At 41.3% G+C, this 27,131-nt stretch overlaps 1 protein-coding gene across 1 annotated transcript in view; it reads left to right on the forward strand.

Moving 5' to 3' along the window:
- The window catches only part of chn2 (chimerin 2), a 123,365-nt gene that overhangs the window by 68,878 nt on the left and 27,356 nt on the right, over positions 1-27,131 (forward strand). Inside the window, exons 2-7 of the mRNA XM_034175008.1 lie at positions 7,389-7,427; positions 14,928-14,983; positions 17,609-17,613; positions 19,801-19,827; positions 20,023-20,136; positions 20,235-20,505. Of these exons, the coding sequence (XP_034030899.1) occupies positions 7,389-7,427; positions 14,928-14,983; positions 17,609-17,613; positions 19,801-19,827; positions 20,023-20,136; positions 20,235-20,505 (512 nt within the window). The remainder of the gene's footprint in view (positions 1-7,388; positions 7,428-14,927; positions 14,984-17,608; positions 17,614-19,800; positions 19,828-20,022; positions 20,137-20,234; positions 20,506-27,131) is intronic.

Below are 27,131 nucleotides of genomic sequence, written 5' to 3' on the forward strand. Positions count from 1 at the left end.
TTTTTTCCTGGTTCTCTCCCTCAGCCCCAACCAGTCCCAGCAGAAGACTGCCCCTCCCTGAGCCTGGTTCTGCTGGAGGTTTCTTCCTGTTAAAAGGGAGTTTTTCCTTCCCACTGTAGCCAAGTGCTTGCTCACAGGGGGTCGTTTTGACCGTTGGGGTTTTACATAATTATTGTATGGCCTTGCCTTACAATATAAAGCGCCTTGGGGCAACTGTTTGTTGTGATTTGGCGCTATATAAAAAAATTGATTGATTGATTGATTGATCTTCCTTTGATCCTATCATGCACATTCAAATTTTGCTACATTTGTATCTAATTTAGTGGCCTGTTTTTTAGATGTCATTACGTCTCCAAGGAGATTTTAAATGATTGTGTGCTACAAAACATTTGGCTCATCACCGCCCCTGCTTTTTTCAAGGTACCTGCACACTAAGAATGTGTTTAGGATCAAACATCAGCCATTTTGATTTAACACCCTCGCCACAGGATGCGTGACTGTGTCAGTTGTTGTTACATGTATATTTTTATTGTCTTTTTTGTAATTATTACTAACTTTTTTCTTTCAGATGGGTGAATGTTATGATTTTCAAATAATTGCTATTGCTAGTATAGCCAGAAGACCTTATGAGGTTACTGAATAGACGTGTTTGGTGATGTCGAGGTCTTTGCAGGAAAATGAAGGTGCAATTCTTTTGGGTCCTGGTGCATCCTGCCTTACTTTGTGGTTCTGATGATGCAAGGTGATGACTAGGTATCTTTGATGCTAGGTCTCTTCAGAGGATCCTTGTCTACTGCTACTATTGAGGTACAGTAGTGTTCAGAATAATAGTAGTGCTATGTGACTAAAAAGATTAATCCAGGTTTTCAGTATATTTCTTATTGTTACATGGGAAACAAGGTACCAGTAGATTCAGTAGATTCTCTCAAATCCAACAAGACCAAGCATTTATGATATGCACACTCTTAAGGCTATGAAATTGGGCTATTAGTAAAAAAAAAAAAAATAGAAAAGGGGGTGTTCACAATAATAGTAGTGTAGCATTCAGTCAGTGAGTTTGTCAGTTTTGTGGAACAAACAGGTGTGAATCAGGTGTCCCCTATTTAAGGATGAAGCCAGCACCTGTTGAACATGCTTTTCTCTTTGAAAGCCTGAGGAAAATGGGACGTTCAAGACATTGCTCAGAAGAACAGCGTAGTTTGATTAAAAAGTTGATTGGAGAGGGGAAAACTTATACGCAGGTGCAAAAAATTATAGGCTGTTCATCTACAATGATCTCCAATGCTTTAAAATGGACAAAAAAACATGATGGGTGTGGAAGAAGAAACGGAAACAAACCATCAAAATGGATAGAAGAATAACCAGAATGGCAAAGGCTCACCCATTGATCAGCTCCAGGATGATCAAAGACCAGTCTGGAGTTATCTGTAAGTGCTGTGACAGTTAGAAGACGCCTGTGTGAAGCTAATTATTTGCAAGAATCCCCCGCAAAGTCCCTCTGTTAAATAAAGACATGTGCAGAAGAGGTTACAATTTGCCAAAGAACACATCAACTGGCCTAAAGAGAAATGGAGAGTAGGAATATTTGTAGACTGATGAGAGTAAAATTGTTCTTTTTGGGTCCAAGGCCCGCAGACAGTTTGTGAGACGACCACCCAAACTCTGAATTCAAGCCACAGTTTCACAAGAGTGGAAAGTACGGTGAAGCATGGTGGTGCAAGCATCATGATATGGGCATGTTTCTCCTACTATGGTGTTGGGCCTATATATCGCATACCAGGTATCATGGATCAGTTTGGATATGTCAAAATACTTGAAGAGGTCATGTTGCTTATGCTGAAGAGGACATGCCCTTGAAATGGGTGTTTCAACAAGACAATGACCACAAGCACACTAGTAAAACGAGCAAATTCTTGGTTCCAAACCAACAAATGAATGCCATCGCAGATGTGAAGAAATCATGAAAAACTGTGGTTATACAACTAAATACTAGTTTAGTGATTCACAGGATTGCTAAAAAAGCAGTTTGAACATAATAGTTTTGAGTTTGTAGCGTCAACAGCAGATGCTACTATTATTCTGAACACCCCCTTTTCTACTTTTTTTTTTACTAATAGCCCAATTTCGTAGCCTTAAGAGTGTGCATATCATGAATGCTTGTTCTTGTTGGATTTGTGAGAATCTACTGAATCTACTGGTACCTTGTTTCCCATGTAACAATAAGAAATATACTCAAAACCTGGATTAATCTTTTTAGTCACATAGCACAACTATTATTCTGAACACTACTGTACATTCCTCAATGCATGCTCCAGCATGCAGGTGCCTCATTGTTGAGGATCTCAGCTGCTGGAGAAGGTCAAAGGGACACTCACATTTAACCTGGCTGCAGCAGATTGACAGTTACCTTCAAGAGGATTGGTTGTCTGTCTGGTTTGTTGCCATCCGGGAGTAAGGGTGGTTCTATGGTGTGGTAGATTTAGCAATGCTTGGCACCAATGCATTCTGACCTAATGTGACTATTGTTGCTTCTAGGTACTCGTATTTTGTGGCATATATTTGTTTTAATATATATGTAATAGGCATTGAAATTAGTTTCAAAATGCATAATTTTACAGTTCCTGTAAATTCTGTCACCCCACTATTAAATAATCAAGCTTTCACCAGGCTCCATCAAGAAAGAAACCACTGGAGCCACCACTGTTCCACAGAGGAAACTTTGTGCTTAGTGTGACATAAATGAAGTGACCTCCTTTTCCACCAATCAACTTTTACTTTGAGTGGTGTGTTTGTATTGGCACTAATACACACTCAGTGTAGAGTTGTGAGTAATATGGATCAGTTGTGTGGCACCACTGACTTTACTCACTGCGACTTAAGCTAACTGTTTTGAGCACTTACTGTGAGTTATTGGACCGTAAAATGATGTGCTTTAGAATAACTGTGCTTTGATATTAATGCAGGAAACAGCGTGAACAACATTGTTTTGCTGGACGTGATTTTGCTGCTGTTTTGTTTTATTTATGTATTTATTTTTAGTTTTGAGACGCCGGCTGACGGCCTGTATAGGCCCGGTACATGTGTTCTCGCCTTTTTATTCTCCTTTATTATTTTCCTTTTATTGTTTTAAATACTTTAAATGATTTTGCACTATTCGGGTTCACCTGGCTGTGGAAGCCTTCAGCTGAGGAGGGTTTAACGTCTTGTTTGTGATAGAAAGTGTTCTAGAGGGGATGCTTGAAGCGGAGCTAGCCTCATAGCTAGTTTCAGAGTTAGCACTCTGCTAGTGGCTAAAGGACTTCAGCTCAATTTAGACCTTGGGTTTGTTGGATTTCTACGGTGGTCTTCAATCACGTACTAGCGTTAACAACATCTTCAACGAGGTGAACAAACAGGTCAACTAGCCAGCATTATTGATGCTATCTGAGCCACTTAGCAGTTGCTGGAGAGACAGTTTTATGAAGCTTGTTTATATTTGAGTACACAGATTTGGGACTTTATTGTTAATTTATCAGCCGGTGGTGGTTCTGGAAAGCTAAAGTCTAAAAGCGCTGGACTGGAAGTGCTGATTGTTTGCAGCTGGACTGGAGCACTAATGGTGACATGAATTTTTACTACTTTATTATCACCACCTAAGAGTATAAGATGTCTGGCATTGTGCCATTTTACACCTGTCTGCTTGTTTTGCTGTTCTTCTGTATGATAGTGGTGCACCCAGCACGGGTTGTGGATTAGTGAGGGTAATAATGCTTTACCACCTCTTGAACCCCCACCTCAGGGCAAAGTTTTGTCCTCTGCTGCTGCCACTTCTAAACCATTGCAAACGTTTGCTTCTATCATCATTAACCATAAGAAACTTAAGTTTACTCGTTCATCATCACTGTTCATGCTACTTGTAATCTTACAAGGAGGGGACCTTGAGACTAATCCTGGGCCACCCAAATACCCATGCCAGATCTGTGGTAAAGCTGTCCGCTGTGGCCAGAAAGCAATACAGTGCGACCGTTGCGATGACTGGCTGCATGCTGAGTGCATGGTCATGCCTACAGCAATTTACCAGACTTTGGCCAATTATAGCATGTCATGGATTTGCTGTGCGTGTGCTTTACCCAACTTCCACTCTTCCATCTTTGATAGCACTATAAGTGACATGGCTGATGGCAACAGATTTGATTATTTGTCTTCTTCAATGAATGAGAGTATTGGGTCATCTATTGCTGTCTCCTCTCCTCACTTTAGCTGTTCTAGAAGGCGGCCACCTCCGAGAAAGCTGAAATGCATGACCGTTAATTGTAGGAGCATAAGATCTCAGAATAAGCAGTTGGACCTTTTATTACTCTGTGAGACACACAAACCTGATGTTGTGTTTGGCACTGAGTCACATCTTGACAGCTCCTTTTCTAGTGGTGAGGTATTTCCACCAGCTTTGATGTCTATCGTAGGGACCAAGTTGCTGGAGGTGGCGGTGTTTTTCTTTTGGTGTATCAAGATCTTAATTAATCTGCAGAACCTACTTTAGAGTCAGATTGTGAGGGTGTATGGGCCAGGATTGCCATTCGAGGTCACTGACCTCTTTATCTTGGTTCATTTTATATACAACCTACAGCAGAACCCACAATATTCATAAGCTTGATGTGTCCCTTGCTAAGCTGCCAAGTCGAAGATTGCCTAATATCTTATTATCAGGGGACTTTAATTTCCCTGATATTGACTGGAGAGGGCCCACCATTAAACCATCTCCGCAGTATGGCTATGTGGTGAATGACTCGCTGCTCACTTCGGTCCAAGAGGCCGTTGTTTTGACCACCATCAATCTTAAACCCAGGCCAGCCAAGAGGGTACCTAGAGCAGTGTTCTTATACAAGAAGGCCAATATGGATGCCATCAGAGAGGACCTAAGATATTACTTTATATCTATCTGTATTGAGTCTAGGTGGACCTCTTTTACTGATGCTATGACTGCTTCAGTGGAAAGAAACATCCCAACTAAGACCTTTACCAGCAGGTGGGATGTCCCATGGATCTTCCAGTCCATCAAAAGGATGATCTGTAAGAAGCAGAGCCTCTACAACAAAGCCTGATGCACCAGTAACCATCTTGACTGGAACGCTTTTAAGACCTGGTGTAATATAACCAGCAAGGTGCTTCGGAAGGCCCATCATAGTTACATCATGGGTCTACTTGACTTTTCTGCAAACTCCCAGAAACCATCTCTGGAGAAAAGATTCTGGTCTTATGTGAAGGCAAGACGAGGTGACTCCACTGGAATAACCATCCTCAAGGATGGTGTTCGAGAGATATCCAACAGTAAAGATCAAGTGGAGATTCTCAATCACCAGTACCAGTCAGTGTTTACTCCACCAGACCTGACATCAGTACCTGACCTGGGTCAGAGTCCTCATACCACCATGCCTGACATCACTTTTACCACCGAGGGTATCGAGAAACTTCTTAAGGACATTAATCCAAAGAAGGCTACTGGACCTGATGCTATCCCAGCTTGCATCCTTAAAGAAGCAGCCTCAGAGATTGCTCCGATACTGCAAATGATCTTCCAGCAGTCTTGGAAGACAGGGGAGGTACCATCTGACTAGAGGCGAGCAAATGTTGTTGCCATCTTTAAGAAGGGAAGCCATACTATACCAGCTAATTATCAGCCAGTATCCCTCGCCTCAATCCCGTGTAAGCTTATGGAACACATTGTCTTCTCTAACATCATAAAGCATTGTGATAGACATGGAATTGTGAAGTATTACCAACATGGTTTCCGTAGGCAGCACTCTTGCGAGACTCAGCTTCTTATCACCTCAGATGAACTCCAGCGATGTCTAGACAACAACATCCAGTTAGATGTTTTGCTTCTTGACTTCTCAAAGGCTTTCGACAAGGTTGATCACCATCGTTTGATCCATAAACTCACTTATTATGGGATAAGAGGATTCTCCAATATCTGGATCTCAAGATGGCTTGCAGACCGCACGCAGGCTGTTGTTGTTGGAGGTGAGCGCTCTTCCGATGCCAGCGTTACCTCTGGAGTGCCTCAGGGTACAGTCTTGGGCCCTCTCCTATTCTTATTGTACATTAATGATATAGGACAGGGTATAACATCTCCCATTTGGCTTTTTGCTGATGACTGTGTCCTGTATCTGCCTATCAGGTCACCAGTTGATGCTCATAGGCTTCAGACTGATTTGACTTCTCTCGAGAACTGGTCTCACACATGGAGGATGACTTTCAATATCAACAAATGCTACAAGTTGTCAATTATGCGAAAAAGACATCCTTAAGTTCTAGATATCAAATTGACAACAAACTGCTGACTGATGTCCCCCACAATCCTTATCTTGGGGTTGAATTCCAGCACAACCTTAAATGGGATCAGCATATTCAGAACATCTCCTCAAAGGCCAGTGGTGTATTAAGCTTCTTGCGGAGGAATTTGTTATCTTGCCCACCTATGGTGAAGGAACAGGTATACTTCACATTGGTACGGCCACACTTAGAGTATGCAAGTGCTTCCTGGGACCCTTATCTCTTCAAAGCCAAGGCTAAGCTTGAGATGGTCCAGCGCCAAGCAGCAAGATTTGTTTGTAACAAATATAGGAGGGAACCAGGAATTGTTACCAACCTTTATCGCACTCTGGAGTGGCAGCCACTGGAGCATAGGAGGGAAGTAAGGCGACTTGTTATGCTGCACAGGATAATCAACAAACAAGTTGCAGTGTCCCTGCCAATGTACATTCTGCCTGTTACCCATACTGGGAGGAGGAAGCAGGACTTCATCCAACTTACAGCATCAACTGACCAGTACCGGCAGAGCTTCTTTCCACAGACAGTTGTTGGTTAGAACCAATTACCGGCCGGTATTCGATCATTGCCCTAGAGGAGTTTAAGTCTGATGTTGCTTCAGTTCTTCTGGCATCATAATCCTAGAACTGGACTGCACAGTTTTATCCATTTTAGTATGTTTATGTGATTTTAATTTTAGTTTGTGCTTTTTTTTCTTTTTTTTTGCAGAATGTAGGGAGATGTTGCCATCTTTGGGTGCTCAGTGTGATGCCCACCGGAAGTTACTGAAGATGGCTGTAGATGTAGATGTAGATACTGAAACAAATGGACATCTGTATCGATTGTCCTTGAAAAAGCAGATGCTGATAAGAAGAGTTTTTACTGGCTCATCTCAAGAGGCAGCTGCATAACATGAATCCACCACATGCATAATTATAACCGAGAGATAAACAACAGTGGCATAGCGGCGGTGAAGAGCTTGCAGTTGGTCCACCGAGAATGAGATAGAAATGGAGATTTAATGAAGGAAAACAGGCCACAGGTTATTAACAGCACACCAAGTTCATAACAGAATCCTGCTTTGTTTTTGTGTTTTACAGACCCCGAGGATTACCAACCACCCATATGGAAGTCCTACTGTGAGTACACTGCTAATTGTATTTACTGATTAGGATTGTCTAAACTTGACTATAAACTTCAGACGGCATCTCTAAATAACACCACAATCTATTTTTAACAGAGAAATGTGTTGGTACGTGGAGGAAATTGGTTGTAGTACCTCCGGAAAGCAGGTTGTGTTTGGATTGATGTCAGGATTATTCACAAAGTAATTCATTGTTTTTTTTATGAAATTTGGTGAAAATGTTGCTAGTGACATGGAATAGTAAGAATTAAATCCAGCAATTTGGCTCAGGATTGTTTGATTAACTGTTTTAAGCCAATAATATCTTGAGCACATACATTTTCTGGATTACATTTGATGCTCAGAGTAGCATGGTTGCACATAAAGCTGAGCTGCCACGGCAGATTTTTGGCCCCAATTTCTGTCCATATTCAGAAAATGAGGAAATTGTGTTTCCTACTATTACTGTTGACTACACGTGAATACGGTCAGATAGTTTTTAAGATAATTTTCATCCCACTCCAATGAAATCACTTGCCATTTGCTCCAAAACAGGAAAAAAAAAAATCTGCACTGTATTTTAATTTTAGTTTAAATTTTAGCCTGGCATCAAAATAACCGAGCAGCAGAATCCATATTCACGAAGAGATTTATTTCAAGAAGCATTAATGAAATAAAATAAAAAAACACATCCACTTGTAGATTTAAAGTAAACGATGCATATTTCTCCATCACACAGCACAAATCACATCAGATTATTCACTTTTTGTGGATTATGATGGGTCTCAACATCACAATTTTTTAAAACACGTTTCAGACTTGTCCAGTTGTTCACAGTGTTCTTCAGCACTACTATTAATACCGATTACATACATTTTCAGGCCCCAATTGGGTATACAAATTTTAATTTATTTACACATCAGGCGTCAAAATCAACAATGGGTGGGCGGTTTAATACAGCAGTGTTTACATTTGGGAGATGCTATCCTAAAATCACACATACCATTTGATTACAAATGATTTACTGATTGATAAGTCTTATGGGCCTTTCACACTGAATACGTCAGATACGTCAAATGCGTCAAAAATTGGTCTAAAAAGCATTATTTTCAATGAGACGCATTGCGTTTTAGATGCGTCAGATGCGTCGCGTCAAAAGCCGAGCTAAACCGATGCATCTGACGGGAGCGCGCATAGCCGCTTGTCAGCAGGCTGACGGAGTCAAAGTTCAATCCAATCCAACTTCCGACTTGCTGAGCTGTGACGTAAAATCCTTCGAAATGTTTTTTGTTGTTGTTACCTCATTATTTCTGATTACTGTTAAAAAAAAAGTTTAGAACACTTGTAATTAAAATAGCTAAATAAATCGATAAATGGTTCTTTAGAAACCTTTCGTCTGTAAATTAAAACCACCTGTTATTTCAGATTATTTCATTTCTTGTTTAACATAAGGAACCTCAGACATTTATTTTAGACAAAATAACATGGAAATTTGTACATTTTTTTAAAGTCTGGTAGTTATTTGTATCTCATTTTAACCAGAAAAACAGACACTGTAAATAAATACTAATGTTTATTATAAATGCAACAGGAAATAATTTAACAATGACTGCAGTGTGATTGTAAAGTAGGGTTTCTGTAAAGTAAACCTCATGATGATTTTTTTTTTTATATATATATATAGTAATTTCAACTTGTAATTTCACCAAAATATGTAATTGCCTTTAATGTTGCTATCAGGACAGAGTCATTTCTAAAATATGAATTTGAGCACAATAAGTGGAGAGCTATGTCTTTTGACTTTGATTTCGTGGACATTTTTAATGATCTGTTCATTTATTGTTAAAATATAAAATGAAACAGCTTTTTAAAAAATAATAAAATAGTTGCTGTTCAAAGAGCCTTTTATTTAGAAGCAGCTGATGTTCTGCTGGATTCTCTGGACCAGATGAAGGTCTCTTCTGCAGCTTTGAACTCTGGTGATTTTGCTGAAAAGCAGAGATGTTTTCTTTCGACTGGACTTTGTGGTGTTCAGCTCATCAATGGAAGTTTGGTTGTCTGCACAGCAAATGTTCCTGATTGGGACAAATAAAAATATTTCTTTAAATATAAAGAAACACTAAACAGTTTATATATAACAAAAAGGGGGAAAAAAAGGGAAAAAAACGATGGAAAAAAACACCCGAAAAAATAAGTTATTTAAAGTTGAGCTTTTGTGGTGTCTGAAAAAAGCTGTAGCTTTATTTGGTAAAAATAAAAAAGACTGAACCATTTACAAATTAAAGTGTTCACTCAGATCATCTGTGCTAAAAGGCTAAGCTAACGTTAGCCGATCATTAAACCTTCACAGTTCAGTAAAGATCACGTTTTATTTTTACATTATTCTCACCTCGATAAAGCTGCAGAACTAAACTCAGTTGGGCAAACTGGGACTTCGCATATATACAAAAAGTGGGAGATTTCAGACTGAGTGGGTTTGCTCCATCACCCCGGCGGCCTGGATCGCTCTGCCCAGTGATGATGCCTGAAGGCTGGCGTCTCCGTGCGGGTCGGCCCACTGTCGCGGTTTGTTCGATATCCCACCAAGTCGTCGGTCCTCCCTCGGTCGGCGTCACTCCGAAAAGTAGCTGAAAAAAAAGCTTCTCCCAGCGTGATGGGAGAATCGTTCTACTGCTGTTTTTTAAAGCTTTTTTTGTGGTTCAGGCGACACAAATTCAAGATGGCGATCGCTGAACTTTTTTCAGATTGTGGGAAACAGCCAGAGTGTGCCCCCCACACTTTTTTTTTTTTTTTTTTTGCCGCTTCCAAAACGACGCGTCTGACGTCATGCGTTGGATCGACGGATTCCGACACGTTGACCGGATTGGCCTGCGTATTCAGTGTGAAGGCCCATTACATTGACTGTCTACTCTGTTGGTTGGCGAGATATCCTGGAAATATGGATGTTTTTTATTATATTTTTAATGACCTTGGCCTGGAGCTTGACTGAACTGCTACAGAAATTTAATCATCAGGAGACCACTTTCCCATGGAGTATTCCAAGCTTGGAATGTTCACCTGTTTCGGAATTATTTTGTACAGATGCATGTGGGCGATTACCAACCCCTGCACTGCTGCCGGTGCTCAGAGTAATCAAGCCATCATCATGCGTCACCTTTTAGTTATGAGAAAAGTGAGTTTTAGGTGGATCCAAATATAACTACAGTGGCATTGCAAACACGGTTATAACATTTCATGCCTTACTTTGTGACTGAGACATTCTCAAATTCACCCGCAAATTCCTGATTGTTGAGTTAAACAGGTCATGGTCCAGGAAAATACGGTAGAAATGCATCGTCATTACACAGAGATGTTCGTTGTGGGAGGAAACACAAGTGTGGTGCCTGTTGTAGCAGAGCTGAAATCATTTCTACTGAACAGCTCATTGACTCAAAGTGGAAACATTGTGACAGTTATTACAGGGTTTACACTACAAACTTGGAGAACATGTACACACCACCAGCTACGGTTTACTGCATGTGTATACATTTATGGGGAGAGGTTATGTAGTGTTTTTCCTGACTCTTCCAATACTCCGCTGAGGTATTTTTAGCGCTAACTATGTCCGGACCTGGCTGTTTGGCTTAAGACAGCCTGACTAAACATGAAAATTTACAGGAGTCTTCTAGAGAATCTGCTGCTGACAACACACAACGACGTCTGTGCCGCACCCGTAACGTGACTTTAACCACCTCCCTCTCATCCACAAAGCCATAAAACACCAAAAAAAGAAAAAAGAGAGATCCAGAATTAAGTTCTAAAGCAGTTATTCTGTTATAACTGCAGTTTTCTGAGGATTCTGGTGAAGGAAATGAAGACTGTCAAAATATAGACAAAAATTCTCCTGCTGAGGATGTGAAAAAAAAATTGACTGGTTTTCCTGCTGTGGTAATATTTCCCCTGTGGGAGAAATCTACGTCAAACAGCAGCAGTTTGTTAGCTCCATGCTTGTTAGAGGTGACCTGTGTGAACCTTGTCTTCAGTGTGAATTTCTTCACTGGTTTAATTTTAAGTCCAATACTTTTGGAATTCCATGGAAGCACAGTTTTCCATGTTCTTGGATACATGTGTTGCAGGCTTGCAGCCAATAGGAATATTTAGTGTTGTTGGTTCACAACAGGTTGTAAAATATCGTGTATTATTCCACTCATTTAAAATGTTGACTGATTAGCCTTGCATATAATGTACAGTTGGGTCCGTAAGTATTTGGACAGTGACACTTTTTGTCTTTTTGCCTGTGTACAACGCCACAGTGGAGTTGAAATGAAACAGTGTTGACTTTCAGGTTTAAATCAAAGGGTTTAACAACAACGACAACAACAAAATCACATTAATCATTTAGGAATTATAGACACTTTTTTATGCAGCCACTTTATTTCAGATATCATAAACAGCAGGATTATTTTTATACAAATCAACAGTTCAGGGGATGGAAACATGAACATTACTGAGTCACAATAAGTCTTTAACTTCATTTGAATTATTCATTAAGAAAAACAAACAGTGTGGTGTATCTAGAAGGAAGCTGGTAAATGGACTGCATTTATATAGCGCTTTTCCATCTGAATCAGAAGTTCAAAGCGCTTTACATTGATGCGTCACCCATTCAGACACACACTCAGACACTGGTGTCAGGGTGCTGCCATGCAAAGTGCTCACTACACACCGGGGGCACCATGGGGATTAAGGACCTTGCTCAAGGCTCCTTAATGATTTGCCGGCCTGACGAGGGTTTGAACTGTGGATCCTCTGGTCTCCAACCCACCACTTTACCACTAGACCATCACCTCCTCAAAAGTTATGAAATACTGAGAGACTATGCCAAAAGGAGACTAGTGTGGGAAGCCACCAAGATAACCAAACAATTCTGAAGGAGTTCTAGGCTTTTGTGGCTGTAACTGGAGAAACTGTGCATGGCTCATCTTTGTCTGTTTCATCACCAGTTAAGCAGCTTCGTGGTGGAGTGGCACAGTGGGCTTTGCTGAAGAACAAGACCTGAAATCACAGCTACAGTTTGCAAAGAGACTCATGGAAGACTCACGCCTAAAATTTGATCCCTTTTCTTGTATTAAAATCCTTCTCTGTGCCACTCCACTATGAAGCTGTGACTAGCATGTGAATTACATGTAACATGTGAATTCCACTGTGAGATCAATAAAGTCTTATCTTATCTTATAGTGTTGCAACAACTAAAAGTTGTACTATCCCATGTTTCTCGAGTCGCATACATCAGAGCCTAGAACTTCTTCAGAGTTGTCTTGATGGCCTCCTTCATGAGTTTCCTTCTTGCATGTTGTACAGTTTTTAAGAATTACCCACTCCAGACACATTTATTATACAGTATCATATTGTTTGCATTTCTTATCTACTGATATAAATGAAGTCCAAGACATATTCAGTGACTTGGGAATGTAACAGGAGTTGTCTTTAAAATTAAAATGAAATGAAAAGGGGGTTGGGGGAGTGTATAAAAATGGCTGTAATTCCAAAATGGTCCATTTCAATCTAATTTTTCAATTTGTTTCATTTATATAGCACCTAATCACAACAAAGTTGCCTCAAGGCACTTCACACAGATAAGGTCTAACCTTATCAACCCCCAGAACAAGCACACAGACGACAGTGGTAAGGAAAAACTCCCTCTGATGATTTGAGGAAGAAACCTCAAGCAGACCAGACTCAAAGGAGCGACCCTCTGCTTGGTCCATGCTACTGACACAATTTACAAAAAAAGTTCACAAAACGAATATACAGGAAATTACATCCATGCAATATTTTTGTTGAACCCTTTAAATTAAAGCTGAAAGTTAACACTACAAGCATACCGTGATTGATTTCAATCACATTGTGTTGTTGTACAGTGACAAAAATTTAAAACTAGAGCAACATGCTCATAGAGCACAAACCTCTGCCAACACTAATTTACAATTTCACAAATTTTTACCTTGGAAAAAATTTTCAAGGTCAAAGTCCTGTTAGAAGTGGCTTTTCATAAGCTAAAATAGAATACAAAATATAGATCAAAAGGGCTTTTTAATTGCAATTTCTCCTGGCTCTTTCATGTAATTTACTGCCCCTTTCCAAGAACCAAACCATTATTTTCCTCAGTTTGAGTTTATTAAAGGTCATGTTAGAACCATGCCTGGGACCCTCACAGACAGTGTCCATCTTGTGAAAGGCCCAGAAAATGAATCGCACATCACCTTTATATGATGTGGGTGTTACGGTGGGTGTGGTTTAGTCTATTTGTTACTGGCTCTCACAGACAGGGGGAGCCATCCCTGTATCTGAAACTTACACATGCTTGACTTGTGTGGTGAAAATGAAACTTAACTCTAAACCAAATTTCAGAGACTTCCAATCACATATCAAAAGCAAATACTTGATCACTAACATAAAAGGGGAATTAACACAGATATTATCTAACACAATGTTACAAGGAATCAAATATCCACTAAATCCGCAATACAGATCAGATGTGGATAAAACGTAGTCTTTTCATTGTGAGTGCCAGTCTGCACCTCACTTTCAAATATGAGATTGATTGGGGCAAGTTTGATGAAGATATAATGTAAAATATACATTAAATGGGGTTTTCATTATTAAATTTAAATGGCCGCAAAATTTTTAATCTGGATCAGATCTGGTGTCGCAGCCCAAACGGTCTGCCCCTAAAAATCAGTCCGCCTTTTGCATCTGCGCATGCATCATTTCGGACCACAGCAGCACATCTGAGACAGAGTCTCTTCACCCAAAGCAATCAAATGGATTAATGGGATTATTAACCATCAGATGATAAAGGTAAAACCTCTTAAATCATTGTAAAGTCAGTTTTAAGCAGAAACAATGCCGTTTTTAGCAGAAACTCTGCAAAATTCCTTGACGCTTTGAAATGACCGACGCGCAGTAAATGCATCAGTTAGCAGCTCGTTTAGCTGCGGTGCTATGATTGCTTCATTTGCCTTTTATGATGAAATAATGCTGAATTTATGTGGAAATGATTGTTGTACAAAAGTTTTAGTTATCTGTTGCTGAGATAGATGATGACAGGAGTACAGTTTTAAGCAGAAACAAGGTTTTAATCCGTGAACTGCAGCTAATGACGCATGCGCAGATGCAAAAGGTGGACCTATTTTTAGGGGGGACCGTTCGGTCACTGGCACCGGATCAAACTTTGTGAGGATACCATAACACTCTTAAATATGAAAGAAATTTGACAGAGATATGAATTTTTGAACTTCGTTGGTGGAGGGGAAAAAAAAAAGAAGTTGTCACTGTCCAAATATTTATGGACCTGTCTCTAATATCTCATTTTGTGCCTTGATACCTTTGCTTGATAGGTTTGGTTTTGCTTCCTCAGAGTCACCTTTTTTCCTGATGTCTTAGTAACTACTCAGTGTCATGTATGTTCTGTTTTCACTGAGGCATGTAGCCATTCAGGGATATTGTCATTAACGTGGTTGAATTTCTTTAACAGTGTACCAGTTACAACAGGAATCTCCAAGACCAAAGAGGATCACATGTCCTCAGGAGGTCAGTGCATCTCTGAACCTCATCATCTTCTGTCAAAGGTCATCACGTCAGATGGACTAAAATTTGCCAAATTAACTCCCTTCCAAAATTCTGTTTCTAATATGGTGTAGTGTAAGAAAAAGGAGAAGCTCTGCCAAAATTTTAGGTGTTTGTTTCTAAAACGGGCTGAGATGTTGGCTGCTGAAATCTGGACCCAGCCAACATTCTGTTTTCTTTATTTTCTGTCATTATTAGGTGCTTAAAAAATCATTGAGAATATCAGCACAAAACTCCAAACTGGGAGACACAAATACAATTTTTCACAGATTATGAATATGCATGAATGTTAGGCATGGGGGTTTGCCATCCATTTATCACTAAACACTGTTTGTAAATTAAGGTGATTTAATATGTGCAATTTTAGCAGTTTCCAGATGGGCTAAATTTTCCCACACGTTTTGATGATGTGGCAGGCCCTGAACAAAATTCTGCTACTTTACAGAAATAAACCTGCTTGTTTAATGCTGCAAATATCTGAAAAAGCAAATGCGGTTCTGGACCTTCTGTTCTGCACTCAGTATGAAGTGCTAAATCTCTAAAAGGTTCTTAAAAAAGAATAAAAATTATGTCCCTATTAAAAACCTTTCAGTGTCAGCTGACAGTAGGCTCTTGGTTACTTACCATTACTGTGCACAATATTGAATGACAGATTACAAAAGACGGGGAAACCCAACAATGACAATATGAACTTTTCCTCTGTCAATGAACAAAGGTTTCATTGATGTGTTTCAATACAACGTGTATCATGGTGACACTCCTGTATTTCTAGTTAGCTAACATCTCTGTAAGGTGTCTTGTAAAGACAAAATCAGAGGTGCAGTGAATTTGGAAAGTATTGACAGTGCTTCACTTTTCCCACATTTTGTTATGTTACAGCCTTACTCAAAAATGAGATTTTTTTTTCCCCTCAAAATTCTACTAACAACACCCCATAAGGACAACATAAAAGTTTTTTTGTTTTTTTCAAATTTATTAAAACTAAAAAAGGGGGAGGTGATGGTCTAGTGGTAAAGCGTTGGGCTTGAGACCAGAGGATCCTCGGTTCAAACCCCAGCCTAATCAGAAAATCACTAAGGGCACTTGAGTAAAGGTCCTTAATCCCCAAGTTGCTCCCGGTGTGTTCTGAGCACCTTGCATGGCAGCACCCTGACATTAGTGTGTATGGGTGAATGTGAGAACTTTGAGCATCTGATGCATATGGAAAAGCGCTATAAAAAATGCAGTCTATTTATAATTTTTTGAAAAATAAGAAATCACATGTACGTAAGTATGCCACAAGCTTGGTGCATCTATCTTTGGGCAGTTTTGTCCATTCCTCTTTGCAGCATCTCTCAAGCCCCATCGAGTTGGATGGGGAGCATCGGTGCACAGCCATTTTCAGATCTCTCCAGAGATGTTTGATCAGATTTAGGTCTGGGCTCTCGCGTTGTCACTCAAGGACATTCACAGAGTTGTCCTGAAGCCACTCCTTTGATATCTTGACTGTGTGCTTTGGGCCATTGTCCTGCTGAAAGATGAACTGTTCCCCCAGTCTGAGGTCAAGAGCGCTCTGGAGCGGGTTTCCATCCAGGATGTATCTGTACATTGCTGCATTCATGTTGCCACCACCATACTTCACTGTAGGGATGGTGCCTGGTTTCTTCCAAATTTGATGCCAGGTATTCACACCAAAAAGTTCAATCTTTGTCTTATCAGACCAGAGAATTTTGTCTGTCATCATCTGTGAGTACTTCAGGTGCCTTTTGGCAAACTCCAGGCAGGCTGCCAGGTGCCTTTTTCTAAGGAGTGACTTCTGTCTGGCCACTCTACCATACACGTCTGATTCGTGGATTGCTGGTTGTCCTTCTGGAAAGTTCTCCTCTCTCCACAGAGGAATGCTGGAGCTCTGACAGAGTGACCACTGGGTTCTTGGTGACCTCCCTGACAAAGGCCCTTTTCCCCCGATCGCTCAGATGGGTGGCCAACTCTAGGAAGAGTCCTGGTGGATCCAGACGTCTTCCATTTACGGATGATAATGTTGTGAAAGTGTAGTGACACGGACCCACAACAGGGGGCGCAAATGAACGGTCAATAGATGAGCCAAAAGGTAACAATTTAATGTTGTGACATGTACACAACAAATATACAGACAATCTCAGAATATGATTACAGTCAAATTACAAAGGTGACGTGTGGGCAGGCTCGAGGATAGAAGACGTCTGTCCTGAGACGGGCCGGAACCACACGATTTCTGCCACCACCGAACCTGGTGAATACTGGAGCCGCCAAGTCCCGAATTCCCAGGTGATCACCGTCTCCGACTGTCGGATCTGGTACTGCTGGCGAGAACAAAGACAGTCAAGTGTGGGTGTGTGTACACCCAGTAACAACAACGGTGGGAATGCCACCTCCACCTCTCACTCAATATGTGATGAGTACCGCAGTGATTCCTCAGGGGAAAAGAGTGCCGTCCTGCACTCACTCAGCTTCCACAGATAGAGGAACCGGTACTCCTGCAAACACTCACAATATACAGATATATTGTAACACAAAACGTCTGAGGATATTACCTTCAATGAAGTACGATATCTCGGCGATGAGGTGGAGATGACGTCTGGGTTTTATGGAGTGAGGTGATGAAGAATGAGTGACAGCTGTCAGGAAGTAATGAGTAACAGCTGTCACTCCCGGCTGTGTCCGTGGCGGCAGCGCCCTCTCGTGCCTGAAGCCCGCACTTCAGGCAGGGCGCCCTCTGGTGGTGGGCCAGCAGTACCTCCTCTTCTGGCGGCCCACACAACAGATAAGGCCAGTTTGCCCATAGGGACCTTCAAAGCAGCAGATTTTTGCCATGAGACAATCCTGTCTCGGAGGTCTATGTTGGGAAAGTGTAGGAACACGGACCCACAACAGGGGGCGCAAATGAACGGACAATGGAATAGGTCAAATAACAACACTTTACTGTTGCGAACGTGCACAACAAACACAACAAATTACAACAATGGACAAAGTTCAATTCACAAAGGTGTCGTGTGGGCAGGCTCGAAGATAGGAGACGCCTCTCCAAAGTAGAACCGGAACCACACGGTTTCCTCCGCCACAGGACCCCGGGAATACTGGAGCCGCCAAGTTCCGAACTCCCAGGTGGCCACTGCCTCCGCGTGTCGGACCTGGTACTGCTGGCGAGGAACAAGAACACAATTAACGTGGGCGCGTTTGCACCCAGCAACCTGTACGGCAGGGAAGCTACCTCCACCTCTCGTTGGAGAAAAAAGTCTGCAATCACTCACAAAAATCACAAAGGTTACTGTCAAGCAGTCAGCTGAGATTATTACCTTCCAGGTAGAACGATATCTCGGCGATGAGGTGGAGATGCCATCCTGCTGATATACCCCAGTGATAATTGCCGTCAGCTGTCTCAGGTGATGGGTGACAGCTGTTACCGAGGCTGCTCCTGTGGGGCGGCGGCGCCCTCTGGTGGTGGTGGGCCAGCAGTACCTCCTCTTCAGCGGCCCACACAACAGTCTACAGACAATTCCTTTGACTTCATGCTTGGTTTGTGCTCTGACATGCGCTGTCAATTGTGGGACCTTATATGTAGACAGGTGTGTGTCTTTCCAAGTAATGTCCAATCAACTGAATTTAGCCCAGGTGGACTCCAATTAAGCTGTAGAAACATCTCAGGGGTGATCAGTGGAAACAGGATGCACCTGAGCACAATTTTCATCACGGCAAAGGCTGTGAATACTTATGTACATGTGATTTCTTAGTTTTTTATTTTTAATGTATTTGCAAAAATCTAAAAAAAAAAAAAGAATTTTTCACATTGTCATTATGGGGTATTGTGTGAGGAATTTTGAGGGGAAAAAAATTATTTTATCCATTTTGGAATAAGGCTGTAACAAGAAAATGTGGAAAAAGTGAAGCGCTGTGAATACTTTCTGGATGAACCATACTTTCTCGATTAAAAAATAGGTTTTTAGATTAAAACATGTTTATTTCTTGCTAACATTTACAAAATATGAGATTTTTAAAATGTCTAACATATTAGATTTATACATAAATAGGGCTGTCTCGGAGCATATTCCACCATCTTTGATTATTTTGTTTGACCAACGTGTCACAGTAACATCACACTGCTTCAACCTTACTGTTTCACCTAGTAACCCTTCTTTAATGCTGATACCACTTAAATAAAAAAATGACCTAAACTAGATACTAGGTGTACCGGAGTGGGAAGATAATGGCATTATCATCTCCGTTTTTGACCAGCTGATTTGGAGCATCATCATCCGTGTAAAGTTATCTAACCTCCAGTAAGTGCCCTAGTAAGTGATAATACTATATAGTACATTATTCTTTTATTTGGATCATGACTCTCGTGCTCTTCATCAAACAAAAAAAATCAGGTGATCTTTATTCTATTCATTTTGCTCATTTCTGGCACAGGATGAAAAATGGTTTTGTGCGTAAGCACATCCCGTGCATGATTTGTGTTGCAGATGCTCTGATGCAGTAGTGTAGTAAATAATACTCCTTTTGCAGCTGGCCATCTATCAGTGGTTGTTTTTTATTGTTGTTGTTGTTTTTGCACCGCCTCTAATCCACCTCCACACTCTGTGATTTTGCTTTAGGGGTTGGTAGCCCTGAATAGACGAGGGCACAGATGGAAATAATCCGTCTTCTAGTGTGCACTCCTTTATCTTTAACACAGGCTGCGAGAACAATTTGTGAGGCCATTTTAATTGAGCTTCATATCTTATTGCGCTCGCCAATATGTCTTCTCTGCTTTGCAGATGGAGGAACAGACCCAAATACTATGGCAGAGAGTGAGTGTAACTGAGTTCTCTCATCATTATGTGTTTTGTTCGGTGTTGCTGTGCCGAAAATGTCTTTCTCTTCGTATTTGCAGTTTTGCATCAGATGTGAGTTGTGATCAAGTGGATGGGTGTGCATTTTGTTTGTTTGTTTGTTTTTCATGCTGCTCGGAGGAGGTTGACCTCAATATTTAAAATTTTTCACAGATTCCATGGCGTGATCTCTCGAGAATATGCAGATGAACTGCTGAAGGGAGCAGAGGGTGCCTACCTCATCAGAGAGAGTCAAAGACAGCCTGGGACCCACACTTTGGCCTTAAGGTACCAACATTCAATAACACAGCACAGAATCCCTGGAAGGTCAGTGCCACATCCTCTGCTCGTTTCTCACGCCTCAAAATCCACGTATGTCAATCCAGGTTTGGGAATCAGACCCTCAACTACAGATTGTTCTACGATGGGAAGCACTTTGTGGGCGAGAAGAGATTCGAGTCGGTCCACGACCTTGTGACAGATGCCCTCATCACTCTTTACATCGAGACTAAAGCAGCGGAGTACATCTCCAAAATGACCACTAACCCCATCTATGAGCATTTGGGTTACACCTCGCTGCTCAAGGACAAGATGGTGCACAGGCTGAGACGCGGGCGCAGCGAACCACGCAGGGTCACCTTCCAGAGAGACGAAAGGGTGAGTTTTATCACTGCTCTTGTCCTCTCAGGATCGAGACAGTAAGACAGGCCATTTATCAAGCAAAGTCCGCATTATTGCTTGTTAGGGTTGATGAGATGAAATTTATTGAACTTAAAGGTAAACTAAGGCAGGTAACTTGACAAACAAAGGAGGGTGGTACTAGTTCTACCAGCAGATAGAGTTCCTGGTATTGTGAGTCAGTTTACTCTGTGTTTCTTGTAGGGTTGGGCGACTGTGATTAATAGTCGACTACGACTAGCGAGTACTCTACTAGTCCGCTAATATTCTTCTTGTCGAATAGTTGGGTAATTCAAGAACAGAGGCAGGGACCTTGCAGAGATTGTTTCAGCGATGACAGAGATCAAGCAGGAACAAACACAGGCCAACATCCACCCCCAACCAACATTCACATCACTTAAAGGTGCGTTTACACATAGGCAAGACGTGTTACTAATGTCATATTTGCATCATTCTTGAAACATTCCTGACATTCTTAACATGACTTAATGCATCTGAATAGGTTTCTTAATAGTGCGTGTTAGTGTGTAATATTTGTGATTTTCGTGGAGCATGTTTTTGGCTGTCAAAAAATCTCCCACAAATGTCACGCACCATCTTCATTTCACCTCATGTCATGGAGGTTGTAACTGAGTGTGTTGATCTGTCTTGATTAGCGGTGATCCTTAATAGAGAGGGACAGCATTCTTCTGTGACATGCACACAATTAAAACCCTGCTGCACCACATTCAGTTTCATTGCTGCAGTATGACTGAAGAAGGACAGAGACGCCAAGTCGGCTAAAAGTCTTGTTCCATGCTTCATCAGAGCGCTGCCGCAGGTGTTCCACCTGCTGCTGCTGTGCCTGATGTTTGGGAAAACCCTCGAGACGAGAGCCGCGTGGAGCCACTCATCTGGCTCTATCCATATCCTCTTCCTCTCTGCGCCACTCATATGGCACAGAGCCCATCTAAGCATGCAGTCAAACGTTCTGTGCTGTGGATTTTAAGGAGCAAAACTGGAGCAATCTGAATTGTCAGCAACTGATGGTTGGATGAATATGGGTGTGTGTGTGTGGTGTGTGTGTGGTGTGTGTGTGTGTGTGTGTGTGTGTGTGTGTGTGTGTGTGTGTGTTGTGTGTGTGTGTGGTGTGTGTGTGTGTGTGTGTGTGTGTAGATAATTTCCTCATTCACACCGTGACAGAACTTAATGATGCGCGGTTAACACACTAGCGTGCAACAACAAAAACATTATTCTTGACCGTGCGTAATGGTTCCTGATAATTCTCCAGCAACACGTGCCATTAATCGTAACGCGTGGTATCAAGTTGGAGCGGTTTCTTAGGAACCTGAGCCTTCTGCCCCCGAATCATCACATTCGTGATCAGTGGCATAGAATGTATACTTTGTGGCATTTGTGAACTTGTCGTCGTTATGTGTAAACGCAGATAAGGGCTTTAAGGTAATATCTTGAATCAAGAAGTACCACAAACAACAAATTATTTCTATGTTACTTCACTGTGTTAATGCTCTATTTTCAACTCGTAGTTCTGTAGTTGTATTTTTAAGCTGCAGTCTGTAGGATTTAGTGTCATCAAATGGTGAGGTTGCAGAATACATTAAGCCTGTCGCCAGTCACGATATTGTTTCCCTTCAGCTTTTTGCTTCTTTGGTGACAGTGTTTTTTGTTCCCTTTCCTTCTTTTGTGATAAGTAAAATGTATGATCTTCCATTCGCCCTGTTGAGATATCCCATAATCCCTTACACGCCAGAGAGTTGCTGCAGTCAAAACAACACAGTGAATCCATGACAGTTGATGACAATTGCAAATGAACATTACAACCCCTGGCAAAAATTATGGAATCACCGGCCTCAGAGGATGTTCATTCAGTTGTTTAATTTTGTAGAACAAAAGCAGATCACAGACATGACATAAAACTAAAGTCATTTCTTAAATTTTCATTGTTACGCAGATGATATCCAGCTTTATCTATCCATGAAGCCAGAGGACACACACCAATTAGCTAAACTGCAGGATTGTCTTACAGACATAAAGACATGGATGACCTCTAATTTCCTGCTTTTAAACTCAGATAAAACTGAAGTTATTGTACTTGGCCCCACAAATCTTAGAAACATGGTGTCTAACCAGATCCTTACTCTGGATGGCATTACCCTGACCTCTAGTAATACTGTGAGAAATCTTGGAGTCATTTTTGATCAGGATATGTCATTCAAAGCGCATATTAAACAAATATGTAGGACTGCTTTTTGCATTTACGCAATATCTCTAAAATCAGAAAGGTCTTGTCTCAGAGTGATGCTGAAAAACTAATTCATGCATTTATTTCCTCTAGGCTGGACTATTGTAATTCATATTATCAGGTTGTCCTAAAAGTTCCCTAAAAAGCCTTCAGTTAATTCAAAATGCTGCAGCTAGAGTACTGACGGGGACTAGAAGGAGAGAGCATATCTCACCCATATTGGCCTCTCTTCATTGGCTTCCTGTTAATTCTAGAATAGAATTTAAAATTCTTCTTCTTACTTATAAGGTTTTGAATAATCAGGTCCCATCTTATCTTAGGGACCTCGTAGTACCATATCACCCCAATAGAGCGCTTCGCTCTCAGACTGCAGGCTTACTTGTAGTTCCTAGGGTTTGTAAGAGTAGAATGGGAGGCAGAGCCTTCAGCTTTCAGGCTCCTCTCCTGTGGAACCAGCTCCCAATTCAGATCAGGGAGACAGACACCCTCTCTACTTTTAAGATTAGGCTTAAAACTTTCCTTTTTGCTAAAGCTTATAGTTAGGGCTGGATCAGGTGACCCTGAACCATCCCTTAGTTATGCTGCTATAGACGTAGACTGCTGGGGGGTTCCCATGATGCACTGTTTCTTTCTCTTTTTGCTCTGTATGCACCACTCTGCATTTAATCATTAGTGATCAATCTCTGCTCCCCTCCACAGCATGTCTTTTTCCTGGTTCTCTCCCTCAGCCCCAACCAGTCCCAGCAGAAGACTGCCGCTCCCTGAGCCTGGTTCTGCTGGAGGTTTCTTCCTGTTAAAAGGGAGTTTTTCCTTCCCACTGTAGCCAAGTGCTTGCTCACAGGGGGTCGTTTTGACCGTTGGGGTTTTACATAATTATTGTATGGCCTTGCCTTACAATATAAAGCGCCTTAGGGCAACTGTTTGTTGTGATTTGGCGCTATATAAAAAAATTGATTGATTGATTGATTGATCTTATCTTAGGGACCTCGTAGTACCATATCACCCCAATAGAGCGCTTCGCTCTCAGACTGCAGGCTTACTTGTAGTTCCTAGGGTTTGTAAGAGTAGAATGGGAGGCAGAGCCTTCAGCTTTCAGGCTCCTCTCCTGTGGAACCAGCTCCCAATTCAGATCAGGGAGACAGACACCCTCTCTACTTTTAAGATTAGGCTTAAAACTTTCCTTTTTGCTAAAGCTTATAGTTAGGGCTGGATCAGGTGACCCTAAACCATCCCTTAGTTATGCTGCTATAGACATAGACTGCTGGGGGGTTCCCATGATGCACTGTTTCTTTCTCTTTTTGCTCTGTATGCACCACTCTGCATTTAATCATTAGTGATCGATCTCTGCTCCCCTCCACAGCATGTCTTTTTCCTGGTTCTCTCCCTCAGCCCCAACCAGTCCCAGCAGAAGACTGCCCCTCCCTGAGCCTGGTTCTGCTGGAGGTTTCTTCCTGTTAAAAGGGAGTTTTTCCTTCCCACTGTAGCCAAGTGCTTGCTCACAGGGGTCGTTTTGACCGTTGGGGTTTTACATAATTATTGTATGGCCTTGCCTTACAATATAAAGCGCCTTGGGGCAACTGTTTGTTGTGATTTGGCGCTATATAAAAAAATTGATTGATTGATTGATTTCAAATGGCAGCTTTCTGGCTTTATAAGAAATCAGGAAAAAAAATTGTGGCAGTCAGTAACGGTTACTTTTTTAGACCAAGCAGAGGGAAAAAATATGGAATCACTCAATTCTGAGGAAAAAATTATGGAATCATGAAAAACAAAAGAACGCTCCAACACATCACTAGTATTTTGTTGCACCACCTCTGGCTTTTATAACAGCTTGCAGTCTCTGAGGCATGGACTTAATGAGTGACAAACAGTACTCTTCATCAATCTGGCTCCAACTTTCTCTGATTGCTGTTGCCAGATCAGCTTTGCAGGTTGGAGCCTTGTCATGGACCATTTTCTTCAAGTTCCACCAAAGATTTTCAATTGGATTAAGATCCGGACTATTTGCAGGCCATGACATTGACCCTATGTGTCTTTTTGCCAGGAATGTTTTCACAGTTTTTGCTCTATGGCAAGATGCATTATCATCTTGAAAAATGATTTCATCATCCCCAAACATCCTTTCAATTGATGGGATAAGAAAAGTGTCCAAAATATTAACGTAAACTTGTGCATTTATTGACGTTGTAATGACAGCCATCTCCCCAGTGCCTTTACCTGACATGCAGCCCCATATCATCAATGACTGTGGAAATTTACATGTTCTCTTCAGGCAGTCATCTTTATAAATCTCATCTCGGCACCAAACAAAAGTTCCAGCATCATCACCTTGCCCAATGCAGATTCGAGATTCATCACTGAATATGACTTTCATCCAGTCATCCACAGTCCACGATTGCTTTTCCTTAGCCCATTGTAACCTTGTTTTTTTCTGTTTAGGTGTTAATGATGGCTTTCGTTTAGCTTTTCTGTATGTAAATCCCATTTCCTTTAGGCGGTTTCTTACAGTTCGGTCACAGATGTTGACTCCAGTTTCCTCCCATTCGTTCCTCATTTGTTTTGTTGTGCATTTTCGATTTTTGAGACATATTGCTTTAAGTTTTCTGTCTTGACGCTTTGATGTCTTCCTTGGTCTACCAGTATGTTTGCCTTTAACAACCTTCCCATGTTGTTTGTATTTGGTCCAGAGTTTAGACACAGCTGACTGTGAACAACCAACATCTTTTGCAACATTACGTGATGATTTACCCTCTTTTAAGAGTTTGATAATCCTCTCCTTTGTTTCAATTGACATCTCTCGTGTTGGAGCCATGATTCATATCAGTCCACTTGGTGCAACAGCTCTCCAAGGTGTGATCACTCCTTTTTAGATGCAGACTAACGAGCAGATCTGATTTGATGCAGGTGTTAGTTTTGGGGATGAAAATTTACAGGGTGATTCCATAATTTATTCCTCAGAATTGAGTGAGTCCATATTTTTTTCCCTCTGCTTGGTCTAAAAAAGTAACCATTACTGACTGCCACAATTTTTTTTTCTTGATTTCTTATAGTGTTTCTTAAAGCCAGAAAGTTGCCATTTGAAATGACTTTAGTTTTGTGTCATGTCTGTGATCTGCTTTTTTCTACAAAATTAAACAACTGAATGAACATCCTCCGAGGCCGGTGATTCCATAATTATTGCCAGGGGTTGTATACTACTAAAATGTAGTTTTTTATGCTTTTCATCACGTTAACAAGAGACTGCATGAGACCCTGAAAACTTGCTAAAACAAATATTCCAAATAATTTGTGTCTGCTACATTTAACCTGTGTGGAATTTAATAAAAGCAAACTGAATTTTAGGTATTTATATATTACTATTATATAGAGTGAGGAAAATAAGTATTTGAACACCCTGCGGTTACCCCACAAAGTGAGATCTTACATGGAATCCCAGACCGAGGGAGATTGACAGTCATCTTGTGTTTCTTCCACTTTGTAATAAATAATCATAACAGTTGTTGTCTTCTACCAAGCTGCTTGCCTGTTGTCCTGTAGTCCATCCCAGCCTTGTGCAGGTCTACAGTTGTGTCCCTGGTGTCCCTAGACAGCTCTTTGGTCTTGGCTATGGTGGACAGGTTGGAGTTTGATTGATTGAGTGTGTGAACAGGTGTCTTTTATACAGGTAACAAGTTCAAACAGGTGCAATTAATACAGGAAAAGAGTGCAGAATAAGAGGGCTTCTTAAAGAAAAATTAACAGGTCTGTGTGAGCCAGAATTCTTGCTGGTTGGTAGGTGTTCAAATAGTTATTTGCAGCAGTAACATACAAATAAATTATTTAAAAAAAAATCATACATTGTGGCTTCCGGATTTTTTTTTTTTTTAGATTATGTCTCTCACAGTGGACATGCACCTAAGACAAAAATTTCAGACCCCTCCATGATTTCTAAGTGGGAGAACTTGCAAAACCGCAGAGTGTTCAAATACTTATTTTCCTGACTGTACTTGGGGAGGTGATGGCCTAGTGGTTAAAGCGTTGGGCTTGAGACCAGAGGATTCTCAGTTCAAATCCCAGCCTGACCGGAAAATCACTAAGGGCCCTTGGCAAGGTCCTTAATCCCCAGGTTGGTCCCACCCCAGGTTGGTCCAGGGGTGTAGTGGGCGCCTTGCATGGCAGCAGCCTGACATCAGGGTGAATGTGAGGCATTATTGTGTAAAGCGCTTTAAGGACCTGATGCAGATGGAAAAGCGCTATATACAGTAAATGCAGTCCATTACTCTGGAACAAACTGGACAAACAGTGCTGTAAAGGACAATAAGCGGGACGTTAAAGAGCAAACTTCACTTTCCCCCAGAACGACATGAACAGGAAATCCCTTTGA

This window comes from Thalassophryne amazonica, chromosome 7 (assembly GCF_902500255.1).
Source record: "Thalassophryne amazonica chromosome 7, fThaAma1.1, whole genome shotgun sequence".
NCBI classification, from domain to species: Eukaryota; Metazoa; Chordata; class Actinopteri; order Batrachoidiformes; family Batrachoididae; genus Thalassophryne; species Thalassophryne amazonica.